Genomic DNA, 16280 nt, shown 5'->3' with positions numbered 1-16280 from the left:
TGTTGATTAATTTCCCTGAACTGTTTCTCTTTTTAATTTTTTATTTTATGAGATGCTTCCTGGGAAATAGAAGAAAGGGGCAGGGATACATTGGTAAATGTAAGTAATTGTAAAAACAAAATATGTCAACAAAATTTAATTAAAGAAAAGGATAGATAAAAGAGAGGAGATTGTCACTATATGTTAAGAAGCTACAATTGTGAGAAGATCCAGGAAAGGGGCTAGGGGTGAAAAGGGGAACAAGGTAGAGAACATTTGAATAGAGATCAATGGTGGGACAAACAGATGCAACTGTTGCTTGAGAGGCCACTATGGACCCCCTAGATCCACAGAGGAACTAGATAAGGAGTTGAACAAACAGATCAAAAAGTTGGCACGTAGACATGATACAGCACTGATGGCATACTTCAATTATTCAGACCTTATGCTAGAGCAAACATTCTCTCTCTTCTTCTCTGCCAAAAACAGAGCAGCTAATAATTTCCTGATATCTCTTAATTATAATTTTGTCCTTCAAAAGGTGGAGAAACCAATAAGAGAAAATTCTATTCTGTATCTCACAAACAGGAATGAACCCATTGCTAAGATGGGAATGATGGGAATCGTCAATCAATAGACAATTTTTAAGTCCTGGCTGTGTGCTAAGCCCTATGCTAAATACTGTTGTTGTTGTTGTTGATGTTGTTGTTGTTGTTGTTGTTATTGCTTATCTTTCATTCTCACACAGGACCATGACATCAGGAGGATGATGCCATGATTTGCAAATAAATTGGATTTAAGTGAGGGAGAGCTATGCAGGGTCACCAGCCTCACTTTCTCCTCTGGAGCCATCTGGGTCCAGTGACAAGATATAGATCAAGATGACTAGAGATGGCCCTCATGCCAAATGCTAGGGATACAAAGGCAAAAACATAGTCCCTCAAGGAGCTCATGGTCTATGGGAGACAACAGGCAAACAACCATATATAAGATATATGCTGTATAAATTGGTGGTAATCTAGGAGGGAAGGCACTAGCAGCAAGGGAGACTGAAAAAGGCTTCTTGCAGAAAGTAGGATTTCAACTGAGGTCTGAAAGGAAAAGTCCTGCCTTCTGGTGAGGGTAAGGAGAGAGAGCATTCTAGGCATAGGGACATGTGAACAACTAGTGAAAATGCACAGAGAATTCAGGAGATAGAATATTGTATGCAAGGAAAAGCAAACAATTCCAATGAGAAAGAAAAATAGGTACTGTCTGAAAAAATAGATGTAGATGCACAAGAAACTCAACCAAATAAATAGTGACTAAGCCAACTAAATAAGAAGATATGTGCAGAAGATGGAAGCAAACAATGGGTGAGATAAACATAAGAACATAGCACCATCCTGTAAAAATAGTGACAAGAATGTTGAAGTTGGAATGGACTGATGTCAAGGAAAGCTAGGGACAACCACAGGTTTTGTTAAAGCTATATTGGGGAGAAGAGGAGGGTGTATAAAGGATGGGACCACTGTCTGAGGAGGATGCAATCATGCTGACAATGAAGAGAGAGAAGGAAGAGTTACTCAATTCCTAGTAAATTTTATCTTCTCTATCAAAGAAAATGACTTTTGTAATGGAAATGATAGAAGAAAAATGACTCTCATGGAGTTGATACCTAAGATAAATAAGGAGATAATAAGAGAGTGCCCAACTTCTGTGATGAATCTAAGTTACCTGATCCAGATAAACTGTATCATCAAATACTGAAAGAATAAGCAGATGAGATTTCTAAATAACTATCAGGCATATTTGAAAGAGAGAATGAGAGAAGTACAATAAGACTGGAAAAGGGAAAATGTCGTAATTCTTTCCCTTCCCTATCTCCCCACCTCGCCCCCCCCCCCAAAAAGCAGGAACTAGAGGAAGGGGAAAAAGCCAGTGAGCTTGTATTCAATTTCTAGGGAAATTCTAGACTGGATCATTAAAGAGATGGGTAGAGAATCTGTAAAAAGGAAATCAGAAAGGCTTCATCAAGATTAGGCCAGGCCAGTTAGGAGTATTCGTGGAGAGAAAGCACAGGTGTGAGGTGATTACTATGGTCACCTTACTCTCATTAGAACTGGCTCAAAGAGGGAATACCATACACACTCAGTTGGGTATAGAAATATATCTTACCATACAGGAAAGTAGGAGTGGAAGGGGAGAAGGGGTGCTGATAGAAAGGAAGGCACATTGGGAGAAGTAAAAATCAGAAACAAAACAAATTTTGAGAATGGACAGGGTGAAAGGAAAAACAGAATAGTATAAATATGGAGAAAAGGGGGACACAGTGGAAAGAGCACCGGCCCTGGAGTCAGGAGGACCCGAGTTCAAATCCAACCTCACACACATAACACTTACCAGCTGTGTGACCATAGGCAAGTCAATTCCACTGCCTAGCCCAAAAAAACACAAACAAAAAAAAAATAAATAGGGGGAAAATAGGATGGAGGAAAATGCATAGTTAGTAATCATAACTGTGAAAAAATTTATAGGAAGTTTATCTGATAAAGACGTCATTTCTCAAATATACAGAAAACTGAGTCAAATTTCTAAAAAGAAGAGCCATTCCTTAATTGATAAATGGTCAAAGGATATGAACAGGCAGTTTTCAGGCTGTAATCAAAGCTACCTATAGTTACATAAAAAATGCTCTAAATCACTATTGATTAGAGAAAAGCAAATTAAACAGCTCTGAGCTACCACCCTACATCTATCAGATTGGCTAATATGATAGAAAAGGAAGAGTGACAAATGTTGGAGGGGATATGGAAAATTGAGACACTAATGCACTGTTGGTGAATTTGTATACTGATCCAACCATTTTGTACAGCAATTTGAAACTAGCACAAAAGGGTTATAAAATCATGCATACCTTTGACTCAGTAATACCACTACTAAGTCTGTATCCCAAAGAGACAACAAAAAAATGTAAAATCATACAGTAAAAACCACAGGGCTTATAGGAGCAATGGGATGAGGGGCTTAAAGTAATGGGATAAGAGCTTAAAAACTTTGTCAGTGACATATTGAAAAAAGATAGGAACCTAATAAAAACAGTAGCACATTTTTGTACATGGTAAATGGTTAAGAAATACATAAATTCTACAATAAATAGTGGCCCCACCCCTGCTTGGCCTGGGCCTCAGGCTGCACAAGCAAGTTGGGCAGGTGGAAACTAGGGTTTCCGTGGCTGGAAGGGATAAGCATAGGGATGGTATGGTCCAGCCCTTTTCCACTAGCAGCTCCTACTGTACCAGAAGACATACAATAAACATGGCCCTTTATCTTCACAAAGACCTGAAATTTGCTTGTGGAAGGGGACATCTGAAAGTCTATAGCTTTATGAGTTATTGTGAAATGGTGCCACTTTCTGCCTATCAAAAATGTGGAGAAAAATCACACAGAAACAAACTCAAAATTCAAATTCAAAAAATTAAGTTCAAAATGTTGCTTAATAATAATAACTAGATGATGTAATGGATAGATTGCTGGGCCTGGAATCAGGAACACCCAGTTCAAATATGGCTACAGGTGCTCACTTGTATGACTTTGGACAAGTCACTCTCTCAGCCTCAGTTTCCTCAACTATAAAATGGAGATAATAATAGCACCTACCTCTCAAAACTGTTGTGAGGATAAAATGAGGTCATATTTGTAAAACACTTAGCACAGTGTCTATCATGTAGTAGGTACTATATACTCTTCCTTTCTCCTTTACCTTTCTCTATAATATGCCATTCTCATTGAACAGTAGCTGTCAATGGTTCAATAATGGCCTGGCAGAAAAAATGATTCAAGGATCAGTACTGGGCTCTGTGCTATTCAATATTTTTATTGATGATTTGGATAAAGGTATAGTTGCTGTGCTCATTGAATGTACAGATAACACAATTAAGACACATGCAATTGTAGCATTGGAGACCAGATGTCATGCTATGTACAGATGACACATTGGCTGACAGAACTTTAAAAGAGCTTGATAGGATCACATGGCCAACAAGATAGAACCCTGTCTAGTTATTTTCTCCAATCATCATAACCTCTCAAAATTCTTCAAAATAAGATTTATACACAAGAGGCAAATTATTTCAAACTGCCATCAAAGGCTAAGACACTGAGAGCCCTAATAAGTTAATAACCTAATGAGTTAACAGCAAAGAAGACTAATTCCTAATAGCTCAGCACCCCCTCCACTACCAGCCCCCAAGGTCTGGCAAAGCTAAAAAATAGGGTCCACTCTGGGATCTACTCAGCAATTCTGTTGCTACTGCTGTGGTCTCTGCCAGCATACCATACCCCTTTCCCTTACCCTCACTCTTCCATTATGTGACAACAAACAGCAAAACTCAACTATGTCACAGACACACTCCATGTGGAGAAGGAGGTAGTACAGGAAAATAGAAGCATGCTCTGCTGCTATGCACTGCCAAACAAAGAACAGAAGGAGAGAGGGAATTATTCTGGAAAGGATGCCAACATATGGGAGGGGGCCTGAAGTAAAAGAGACTTGTATCCAGCTGAGGCCATTCTATCCCCCAGCAATTTGCTTAGAACAGGGACTGAGGCTGATGAAAAGTGAATTCCCTAGCATGAGAGAAAACTTTGAGGTCCAGTCCTTGGGTGATCCAACATCAAAGGGGAAAGAGTCAAAAAGCGAGTGATAGGGATAAGTGGGGGAAGGGAGGCTGAAATTACTGAAAATCTCAGTAAGAAGAAAATTCAATTAAAACCTTTGAACACAAGCAGATAAATCAACTGGGGGAAAAATGAATAACAGAAAGGAATCTGGCCTCCAGGATATCTACATAAGTCCAAAATATTTGAATGAGTATTGCAAGACAAAGGAAAATAAATCAATACATGATGAGCAGACCCTATGGATCCCAAAAGAATATGGAACCTCAGCAGGATGTTCCTAAATGGTTCAACAGAGAAATTAAGAATCATGAAAGCAGAATTTATAGCCTGCATAAAGAATTGTCAGAATAGAAAAACTTGAATCTATAGTGGTGAGTCTTTCCAAAGAAACCAACTTGCTAGCAATAAACATATACAAAAGTAAAGGGCATTCTGGAAGAAGCAAAAAAGATCTCGACAGGCAAGAACAATGGGCCAAATGAAATAAAGTCAAACTTTAAAAGGTTAAAGGTAAAATCTCATTCAGATTCAAAGAATCAACTTCACAAATACAAGGTAGAGGAGATGGGGCTAGACAGCAATTTGTCTGAAAAAGATTTATGAGTTTAACTAGACAGTAGGCTCAATATGAGCCAATAGTATGCTATGTCAGGCAAAAGAAAGGATGTAATCGTGGGCTACATTGAGAGGCACAGATTCCAGGAATAATAAAGTAATCATCTCTCTTGTCCTCTGCCCTAGCCAGACCACATTTGGAGTATTCTGTTCAGTTCAGTTCAGAAACCATAATTTAGGAAGGACATTGGTAAATTGCAGAGCATCCAGAGCACAGAAGCCAGAATGGTGAAGAGTCTTCAGTCCATGTCACATAAGGAGTGATTGAATTTGGGATACTTAGCCCGGAGGAAAGAACGCTGAGGGAAACATTATGGCTGTCTTCAAAGGCTGTCCCGTGGAAAAGGAAAAAGACTTAGTCTATTTTCTTCTGGAGAGCAGAATCAGTAACAATGAGTCAAAGCTGCAAAGAAGCAATTTTAAGTTTGATATCAGAAATATCTTCCTAAAAATTGGAGCTGTCCATAAGTGGAATGAACAATCACAGTAGGCAGTTGTCCATCCTTAGAGATGGTCTTCAATCACAGGCTGGATGGCCACTTGCTGCTTAACGTTTTGGTAGGCATATCTTTTGGGTTCTGGGCTGGGCGAGACAGCCGCTGCAGTCCCTTCCCACTCAAAGACTGTGTGTATTTCATGACTGTTGCTGAGTGGGAAAAGACCTAGCTGCGCATTACTCAGCCATTAGGAGAAAGCGCGGAAAAATTCTATTCCTTTTACATTTGCTCCAGTTGTGTTGCATCCAATAAGTTGTGGGTATTTGCTAAATTTCAACTGATTATTTAATAAAATATTCACCCATTCGCTCAATAGATATTTGCTGAGTGGCTGTTATGAAAAAGGTCATGCGCTAGGAAAAGTAAAACCCTTTGCTTCATTGATATCCAACCTTCCGAAACATTCAGACTTTCTGAATTGCTCTGGACTTGGAAGTAGCTCCATAAGCCCCACCTCTTTGGAGGTAAGAGGGAAAGAAATAAGCATTTATATAGCAACTACTATGCACCAGGCCCTATGTCAAGCACTTCATAAATATGGTCTCATTTGATCCTCACAATAACCCTGCAAGGTAGGTGCTGTTATTATCTCCCAAACTCTCTGGCTACATAGCAATACTCTTGGGCTTTAAAACACCGCAGAAAGGAGTCATAGACTAAAATATTATGTCTCATGGGTGAGATAAACTTGGGCAAAGGAAAGAGAGCTAGGATTTGATAATGTGTATAAAGAGTCAGAATTTTTTAAAATGAAGAATGGGTCTCCCTATGTCACCCAGTTTAGAAGTACTTGGGTACTCATGGGTCCGATCCCAAGAGTTTTGACTTGCTCCATTTCTGACCTGGGCAGGTTCAACCCTCCCTAGATAACCTGGTGGCTTCCCAGTTTCAGAGAGTTCACAACATTAAAGCCAAACAGTACAAGCACCCAGTTAGCATAGTCCATAACAGCTCAGAATACTCAAGGTCGAAAGATCCACCAGCCTTGGCCTTCTTGGCAGAAGAGATTACAGACATATCTCCATGCCTGACAAAAGTCAGAACTTTCACAGTAAAACAAAGAAGCATGAGAGATGTCAGTGGAGACAGAAAAGAGCAGTGAAAAATCAAGTCATTTCAAGCTGAAAGTGCCTTAGAGGTCATTCAGTCCAACCTCACTTTACAAATGAGCAACCTAAGACTCATGGTTTGTCCAAAGTTATGCAGGTAGCAAACAGCAAAGCTGGGATTTGAACAGAGATCTTCTGACTCCAAATCTAGTACTCTTTGCTAAATGATGCAAAATACTTAAGCCAAATAGAAACCAGAGCAAAGGAAGAACAATGAGCATCCAGAACTACAGTGTAGAGCAAGCGTCAAACTCTAGGCCTGAAGCCAAGTGTGAGCTGAGTGAAACTATAATGTAATTGGGAAATGTTTAAAAATAAATAAACAAAAATGCAATAAAACATAGATAATGTTCATTTGTGGTTTTCTAAGTCAATATGCAGCTGAGCGGGATCTATTTCCATTTGTGTTTGATACCACTAGTGCAGAGGAGCAAACCTGGATTTTGCTCTTCACAGGTACTGTGAGTTATATAGACTATATAGAGTCATTCTCTAGCAACCCTGTCTTTTTCTCTGGTGGAAGGGGGAAAGGGAACAGAACTCTGTAGTAGCATCATAAGTCTATGGAGTTTCCTGGGAGAAGTGAGAGCCTACCAGAGAGGAAGAGAGGCTTGTTTGTGATCTAAGATGCAAGTACTTTCTATTTTGCATTTTCTGTCAAGTGACATAAAGCCTGTCCTATATTTGATGCCCTGATACCCTGAATGCTTGTGTGGTAACTGAGGATCCCTTCTCTGTGGAGAAAAAAGAGAAAAAAGGATCAGTACCAGTAATCAGAAATAATAAGCTGAAAACTTTCAGATCATATCAGGGATGAAAAATAGTGTAACCAACCGTGCCCCAATGCCACATGCCTCAGCAAGCTAAAATGACTCATTTTCCTGGGGCTCCAAAAAGCAGCTGTTTTACTATATAGCAATTTATTAAATTATTGAGCTCCTATGATATAAAAAGGAGCACCTTCAAGATAAAAGAATGCCACTGCATACTTCAGGTTATCACAGACAATGAAGTATTCCTTGAGGGTAAAAAAACAGAAGTAAAGCTTCAATGGGAAATTTAAAAGATCTGCAACGGCAGAAGGGAAACTTGACCTTTGTCAGAAGGTTGGAGGGGGGAGAACCTAGTTAGCCTCACACTCAATAACTCATCTTAATGTCATTTTGATTGCCTAAAAAGTAGATTTAGTGCCTAGAAATGTTTGATACAGAGAACATAGTAGGGACTTAGAAGATTCTTCTTGATTCCTTATGAATTATATAGCTGACCTTGAAGCCAAGAAGACTTATGGTCAGACTGGTAACTGGGTCCCACCTCTGACACACACCAACTGTGTGACCTGGACAAGTCACAACCTCTCAGTGCTTTTGTCAACTCTCTAGACCTATGAATTGAAAAGGAGATTCTGACCTGAACTAGTAGAGAGACTTTCCTTAACAGGGAGTTGCTTATACTACTGAAATCACAGACCTGGTTCCTATTCCTATCTGAGATGTACTAATTGGAACTCTTTCATAGCATCTTCAAATCACAGAATCAGAAGTGACCTTAAAGATCATCTAAGTCCAACTTCTCTGTTTACAGATACAGAAACAGAGATGACAAATGTGCCATGACTTGCCCAGTACTGAAGACTGAGTGGTAGAGAAACTCTCATCCATGTGGCTTCCTCCAAGATGGGATATTCAATCAGCAACTTACAAAATGTTTCATTTGCATTGTGCTGTAGCTTTTCCAAATCACCTTAAGAATAATGTATTATCTCATTTAGCCTTCAAAGCCACCATATTAGGCAAACACATCAGTTATCATTGTCCTCATTTTACAGAGAAAGAAACTGAGGCTCAGAGAACTTACGTGATTGCTCTAGGTCACACAGAAAATAAGCTGCAGACACTGGACTCTAACCTAATTCTGAGACAGAAAGACACACAGAGAGTAACAGAGATAGAAACACAAAGACAGACACACAGCGACACTTAGATACATAGAAGTGGTTATGGGAAGAATCTGTTTTACATTTTTGTATAAGATGAATAGCATTCTGATGGAGACAGCTCAGTGCTCAGAAACATCGATCGATAAGGAAGGTGATGATCTCAGTATAGTGTAGTGGACAAAGGTCTAGACTTGAAATAAGAAAAGACCCGAAACAAATCTTGCCTCTGACATTTATGAACTTTGTAGACATGGGCAAGGCATTAGCTCCTTCATCTGTAAAATTAGAAATAATATTACCCATAACACCTGTGTCCCAAAATTGTTGTGAGGCTAAAAAAGAGATAATGTGTATAAAATTGTTTTAAAACTTTAAAGCATTATGTAAATGCCTTACTATTATTATTATTAGACCTTTAATTAAAAAGTGCATTCATAAGAAACTGAAGGCCAAAGAAGAATTTTAGAAAATTTTTAAACAATGCAAATTAATTCTAAATAATTCAGTTATTTCTCTGCTTTATTCTTTGCCCTCAAAGTGTCAGCTGTGTGATACATAAGATCATACAAAGTCATATACTTTATATAAGCCTAAGTCATATAATACTTCTCCTTGGGTCCCTAAAAGATGGGCAGAATATCAATGGGCCAAGATGGCAGAAAGGCATTCTAAGTGTAAAGAATACTGGTGATCAAAGGAATGAAGTGGGAAACAGTGAAATGTTTGGGGGATAATCTGATTTGCAGTGGAGATTTCACAAGGAGGGCTAGTGTAAGATAAGATGAGAAAGATGAGTTAATACCTGACTGTGAAGGATTCAGTTAAGCAGGCTAAAGAGTTTGGTTTTTATTCAGCATAGGGCAATCAAAAGGATCCTGGCTTTGGAGTCAGAGGCTATTTATACAAATCCCAGCCCTGTCTGGTGACCTGTGTGACTTAGATAATTCACTTAACTTCTCCAGGCCTCAGTTTCCTCATCTGTAAAATGTGGGGGTTGGAGTAGATAGCCACTAAGGTCCCTTTCCAGTACCAAATATATAATCCTATTCAGTACACATAAAGTGGCCGATAATGGTTTGAAGAAGGGAGGGACACCAGGAAGACCAATCTGGCCGATCTAAACTACATACATGGGAATACATGTACACAGGTACATATATACACATGTTTATAGATGTATATGTAGACACATATGGGAGACTGGATTTTTAGGCTATCTGGGGCATATTTTGGGCCTATTCTAACCCCCAAAAGAGAAGCAAGGCAAGCCACGGAACCACTCATCTACAAAATTTATGTGGTTGGTATGAACTTGTCCCACTTCAAAAACTAGCAAAAACAGGAATGACATTTTTGTTTTTGTGGTCAATAAACTGTACAGAACACATCAGAACTACTTCTAACATAATTGTTCTCAGAGGACACAAGCCAACTCTCTCATGTAGAAAATGTCCCATCAACCAAGCCAGCACTATTTGGTTCCTAAAGACTTAATGAGATTCATAGGGTGAATACATTCCAAGATGAACACTGCGGATAGTCTTCCTTTTATTTATGTATGCCACAATATAAAGCAAGTCAGGACATAAACCAAGGGTAAAATAATACCATCCCAAGAGCAAAAGCGGAAAAAGGCTACAGGCATAATGAATACAGTTCTGCACTGAAATTACTTAATCAATGGTTTTAAGAGGCACTGAGCAAGGAACCACATTAAACTTAATGTCAGAAGACCCAATTTCTAGGATCTGAACCACTAGCGACTACCCTACCATGATGTGAATTTGGGAGAGTCAGTTTCCTCTTTTGCAAAATAGATAATAACATTATCACCTACCTCATAAGACTGATATAAGAAAAACATTGTACAAATGCACATATATGTTGCATAAAATACGTTGATATATCATTTTATCTATGTGTATGTATTTTATTATAAGATAAATAGGGGCTATTAATTATTTAAAGCCTTTATAAATCACCTACAACATATAGGGTCATATCATATGGTCATGGTATAACTGAAAAGCACCTGAATATGGAATATGAGGACCTGGATTTAAATCTAAGCTCTTAAATTTATGACATATGTGACCTTATGCAAATCATTTAACCTTTCTAGACTTCAGTTTCCTTATCTGTGAAACAAGGAGACTGCACTACATTGTTTCTTAGGTCTGAAATTTCTATATTAGATGCCAGAGGAGCTACAAAGATTAAATAATCCCTCATTCCTGACCTATTACAATCTAATAAGATTGATAGGACACATCTACCCTCCACAAAACTCCATTTTCTGCCAACTCAGCAGGGCAGCTGAAGGGACCCAAGACATTCTGGTTCCTGAAAGGTGATACCAGCAAAGATCAAAACTTATATAGTTTTTTTAAAGCTAGAAAACTTTCAAGCCAACAATAGATATACAATCTGTCATCTCAGAATGAACCCAGCTAAAGGCAGAAAAACTTCCCTAGAAAGTGCCCAAGTCAATCGAAATTGTTAGGCTACTGAAACTCATCACATCATTTAAATGATGGAGGGTAGTATTTTGGTAAAAGAAATACCCAGATGGATCAAGTCATGGATTCTTTATTAAAGTATCATAAAGCTATGTAGGTGTCAATCCTTCAGGAGTGTGTCATTTCAGCTATATAGGTACATCCTTCCACTGATGCAGATATCAACCTATGTATAATTTAGCAGATGCTCTGAGTTTAGCTGAAAAATCCATCCTTCTGCAGCAAGCCCACGAATGAAGTCCTCCAAGCATATTAGACACATCCTTGGGCACATAGTGAATGCATAACCTGTCACTAGACTTGAAGTCTTTCCAACCTGGATGGACTGGTCAGAGTTTGGGCTCTACTGGCACAGATTTAAACAAGTCAGAGCCTTCTTCAACCATAATGAGCCTTACTGGCCCAAAGTGGTAGACAAGACCTGACAGTAAACTGGCCTTAGCCAAGAAGGTGAAGTAAGGTCAGCCAAAGACTAGCCCCAACATCCCTGCAAGAGTTGAGAAGAAAAGAAAAATAAAAGATGGCAATAAGTCAAAGATAAGTCTACCCTGGTGTTGGCCACTTTCCTGATGATGTCCTCAGAGACTGTGCTGCTCTAGCAGATGCCATCCTTACACACACACATACACACACACACAACCCTCCACTCTTTGGTGGCTTTCCCACTAGCAAAAATACATAAATAAATGCAATACAAATTCATATATGAGTTTTAAAGTTTATACATAAACATATATAATTTATCTATCTATCTATCTATATAATACACATATGCATTTTATATAAGATGAAGGAAAGAATGCTTCCAACTGAGGGAGCCAGGAAACCTCATAAAGGAGATGTCATTTGAGTAGAATTATTGGATGTCAGAACTGATAATAATAGTATAGCACTTAAAGATTTGCAAAGTCTTTCCTCAGCCTCCAGCAACCTGAAAAGTAGATAGTAGCATTATGATTATACCCATCCTCAAATGGGGAAACTCAGGTTCAGAAAGGTAAAATAGTTTGCCCAAGGCCAGGACAGAAAGTATGGTATCCAAAATTCAAAAGCAGGTCTCTTTACTCCTAGTACAGGGATTATTCTAGTGCATCAGGCTGCTAAGCTCAGATAGTTCTTTCCTCTCCTTTTACAGATGAGAAAACCCCAGCCCAGAGGATAAAATAAATTCCTAAGGGCTACTTGGTAGCAGGGTTAAAACTAGATCCCAGGTCTCCTGATTAGCAGATCTGTGCTCGAATACACTATGCTATTCCTTCTATAAAAAGGAATTGTAAAATGGGCCCTTTCTTCCTCTACTTCCTTTTAAGCCAATAAAATTTTTAAAATTCAGGAAGTTTTCCATTTTACTCCAACTTCAAGCTTTGGGGCTGTGGGATGGAAGGTAAATCCTGTTAGGAGATTAGGACCTACATCGTAGCCCTAGAAAACAGATCGTCTAGCTCTCTCTGGCGCTTCAGCTGCGGTCTTCTGTGACAACAGCCTTTCTGCTTTTCTCCATGTTGTACACTGAACCTTCTCACCTTTTTTTTAATGAGGCGAGTTTTTATGTAACAGGCAAACAATTCACCTGCCAGACTTCTGTGGTTGTCTTGTTCTCAACTGCAGAGGGCGCAGCGAGGCCTCTGGGGCCAGGATTAGAGGGAAGAGGAGCCTGTGTCCAGCCCGCTGAATTTCTGCCAGGCTCAGGAGTTCCTCCAACCTCTGACTCTCAATCCCCGAAATGGCTCGGATAACGTCTCATCTAAACGCGCAGCTTAATGCGTCCTGGGATGAAAAAGGGAGGGCTAGGCGAGAGACTTTGCCTTTTAGTGGAATTCTCTACTTAAAACTTTATGCTACTGTGTTAGTACATCCTTCCCAGGAGTGACGGAGGATCAGTCTTTACTTGCCGAACCCCTTTTTTCAGAGACCTCTTTTAAGATGGGGTGTTCCCTCCCCACCCGCCTAAGAGTCCGGCATTCCTCTCACTATTTGCAGCCTCTTCTCCCCTTTTCAAACCAAACAGTTTTTCCGAAGCTGATTTCTCCCCTCCCGGGATAATACCTTCCTCCCACCTCTCACATTTTCTAGGACTGCCTGCTGGGCATAGGAACTGTAGACTCGGGCTAACTAGAGACCCAGGTTGAGAGATGGGGCCAAAAAGGCGGTGGGGGGGGACCTTGATCTATCGGCTGCAGTCCCCCAACTCCCTCCAGGAAATGGGCTCCAATTCTCACTCTTAACTTTGCCGGGACGCTCGATCTAACCAAGGGCCTGACAGGTGACTCCTCCTCCAGCCAGCTTTGCAGGCCTCGAAGCTAAAGATTTCCCCCACAAGGAGGAAGCAAGGGACTCCCCCGCCGCGTATTTAGATCAATTCCACGGGCTTTACAGATACGGGTTCCAGACACAGGTGGGGAAAGGTCCCAGGTGAACCTGCCAAAGGCCAGGTAGTTAGAATGGAAAAATACAAGCGCCCTCACCCGGGAAGTCACCGAAGCAGCAGCCGAAATAAAACGTGACGGGTTGGAATCCCAGCTTTTTCCCCTGGGGCTCCTAAGAGCCTGCTTCAGCCCTGCCCCGCCCCTGCCCAATCAAGCACACCTGCTGGGGGGGGGGAGAAGGGGAGAGAGGGTAGCCCAGGGACAGCCCCCACGCCCAGGCCCTAACGCCCTTTCCTGCTTGTTCTCAAACCCTAACCTCAGCTCACCGAGAGCCCGCGACTGCAGAAATAACGGAAGGCGAAAGAAAGCCAGGCTGCTCCGACGGCTCAGCTCACTCCAGCCGGAGCACCACGTCTGGGGAGAGGTGGCAGAAAAAACACCTTTGCCGCAAACCCCCTACTGCCCCAGAGCAGACACGGAAGCCCCTTCCGAGTTCGCAAAGTAGGAAAAGAAAACAATAAAAGACCCTCTGCAGACGTTCCGGGCACTGGAGGTGAACCTTCAGAACTCCTTGGGCTGGCTCCCAGTCTCCCCCAAGTGGCCAGGAGCCACTGGCCGGAGGGAGGCTGGAGGACTTGGCCGGGCTTGGGCTGACCTCAGCCCCGGCTCATAGACGACTTACCCCGGTAACTGTTGCCCGGCTTGTAAAATTCTGGGTCCCCTTCTACCCGGAGGCTGAACTCATTGTAGCCCTCTCGGCGTGTGCCTTGGGCGCGCAAGATGCGGCTGCAGTAGCCTTCGGACTTGAGGACTTTGTCCAGGGTCTCATCTGGGAACGCCAGCACCGTGAGGGCTAGCGCCAGGGTGAGGAGCCCCCAAGGGAAGGGTGAAGAAGAAAGTCCCATCTTCTCCGGAGCTCCACAACTTTCTGCTCCTAGCTCTCGCCGCCGCTGTGGAAATGTCCCCTGAAGAAAGCCGGGCAGAGAGGAGGCGACTGCACAGGGCAGAGGCTCGTCAGCTCCAGCCTTGGAGGAAGGAGCTCCTCCGTCCCCAGGGAACAGACCCCCAGAGGGGCGAGAAACTGTGAAGGGCAGTGGAGAAAGGGGAGGAAAAGGAGGTAGAAACAAAGAGAGGAAGAGAGCAGCGAGCCAGCGAGGGAATGTTCGCTGCTCTCTAATCAGCTGCTGCCGGCTTGAGCGAGCTAGCGAGGGAGCAGAGGGGGGAGGGAGGCGGAGGCAGGAGGGCTGATTTTGCCCAGATCCCCAAGTGAAGCGCTGTTTTCTTTCAGAGCTAGTGATTTGCAGTTGTAATGTTTACTCTGCCCGGCGGTATTCCCAAGGTTTGGTGAAATAACAGAGCGCAGGAAGACGCTGCTGCCGCTGCTGCCTCCTCTGCCTGTCTCCTAGACATCCAGCCAGGCTCAAGCCACGCTCACCATGTAAGCTAGGCTGACAGCATCGAAATTCATCCCTCGCCTTCCGGCCAAAATCTGGTCACTGTGCGCCAACTGGACGGGATAGAGGGGGAGGGGAAGGGAGGAGACGCCAGAATTTTAAAAGGTGTTAGGGGGCAGGGTTGTTGTTGCTCTGGTCGTTTTAAAAGTTCAAAGAAGGGCCTGGTTTTCTTCTCAGTTGTGGGTAATCATTATCTTTAGACTCGCTCTCTCTTTTCCTTCCTCAATGCCCCACCCTCCAGCCAAATACTGATGGGGCCAGGATGCCGGGCTGTTGGGGCGGATTCCCTGCTCCGGGGAGGGGTGAGGAGCGGTTTTAACTTTGACGCTGCCTTGCCAGGGCCTTTTGCTGAAGAAGCATAGAGAGCTGGGCCAATGGCTGGAGAGGTGCCAGTTAGCGGGACGCTGGGCATCAGGAGGAAGGAGATTGATCTCTCTCCTCCCATTTCCCTAAATAGAGGAACCTGGTGGATCAACACTAAGAGCTGGCATGCATATAGTCCTTAAAGATCTACAAAAGTACTTTTTTTCATACTTGATGCAAACTTGGCCCAAGATTGGCATAGTTAATAAGTGTGGTAACAAGGATTTGGACTCGGGTCTGAACCAGCACCCTTGCCGCTCCATCATGCTGCAGTCCCCTAACTCGCATCTTACCACACACCCAACACAGGCGCTGTTCCCCCGGTGTCTTATCTCTCTTATTAAATTCGGGGGATATTAGGGGAAATTGTGAGAGAGGCAAAATGAACCACAACTGTGGGTATCAGATGCCTTCATGCTGCCCCCTGGCTTTCTGGATCTCCCACTACACCTGGATCTTAGTTTCTGTGCCCATATTTATCCTAACCTTTCTCAAACATAGTTAATCTCTCCTTTAGCTCCATCTCATCCTAAAGTCTCTCATATCGATTCCATTTCTTGATCACTTCTCCTCTTTCTTTAAGCTACAGCCTTATTTTTTTTCTTGCCAAATGTCTAGAGTGAGGGGACTATATATCTTTTATTTAACAGTCAATTATTAAGCTAGCATCTCGCCTTAGGCTTTGATGATAAATTTTCTGGGTCACCTTTGAATCAGTCTCGGGAACTTTACCCTTTTGAAAGATATTTCACTAGTTTATAGAGTTGTAATTAACTG

The 16280-nt window shown here is 41.9% G+C and overlaps 1 protein-coding gene across 1 annotated transcript in view; it reads right to left on the bottom strand.

The window, feature by feature from the left end:
* LOC114033996 (spondin-1) overlaps positions 1-15386 on the bottom strand; it is a 369625-nt gene extending 354239 nt beyond the window's left edge. Inside the window, exon 1 of the mRNA XM_027849643.1 lies at positions 14369-15386. Coding sequence (XP_027705444.1) covers positions 14369-14591 — 223 coding nt within the window. The 5' untranslated portion in view covers positions 14592-15386. The remainder of the gene's footprint in view (positions 1-14368) is intronic.
* Between the last annotated feature and the right edge of the window lie 894 nt (positions 15387-16280).

Source organism: Vombatus ursinus, unplaced genomic scaffold (assembly GCF_900497805.2).
Source record: "Vombatus ursinus unplaced genomic scaffold, bare-nosed wombat genome assembly UNPS02007822.1, whole genome shotgun sequence".
In the NCBI taxonomy this organism is placed as follows: domain Eukaryota; kingdom Metazoa; phylum Chordata; class Mammalia; order Diprotodontia; family Vombatidae; genus Vombatus; species Vombatus ursinus.
The sequence above is the reverse complement of the archived record's forward strand: the minus strand, read 5'-3'. Positions and strand labels throughout refer to the sequence as shown.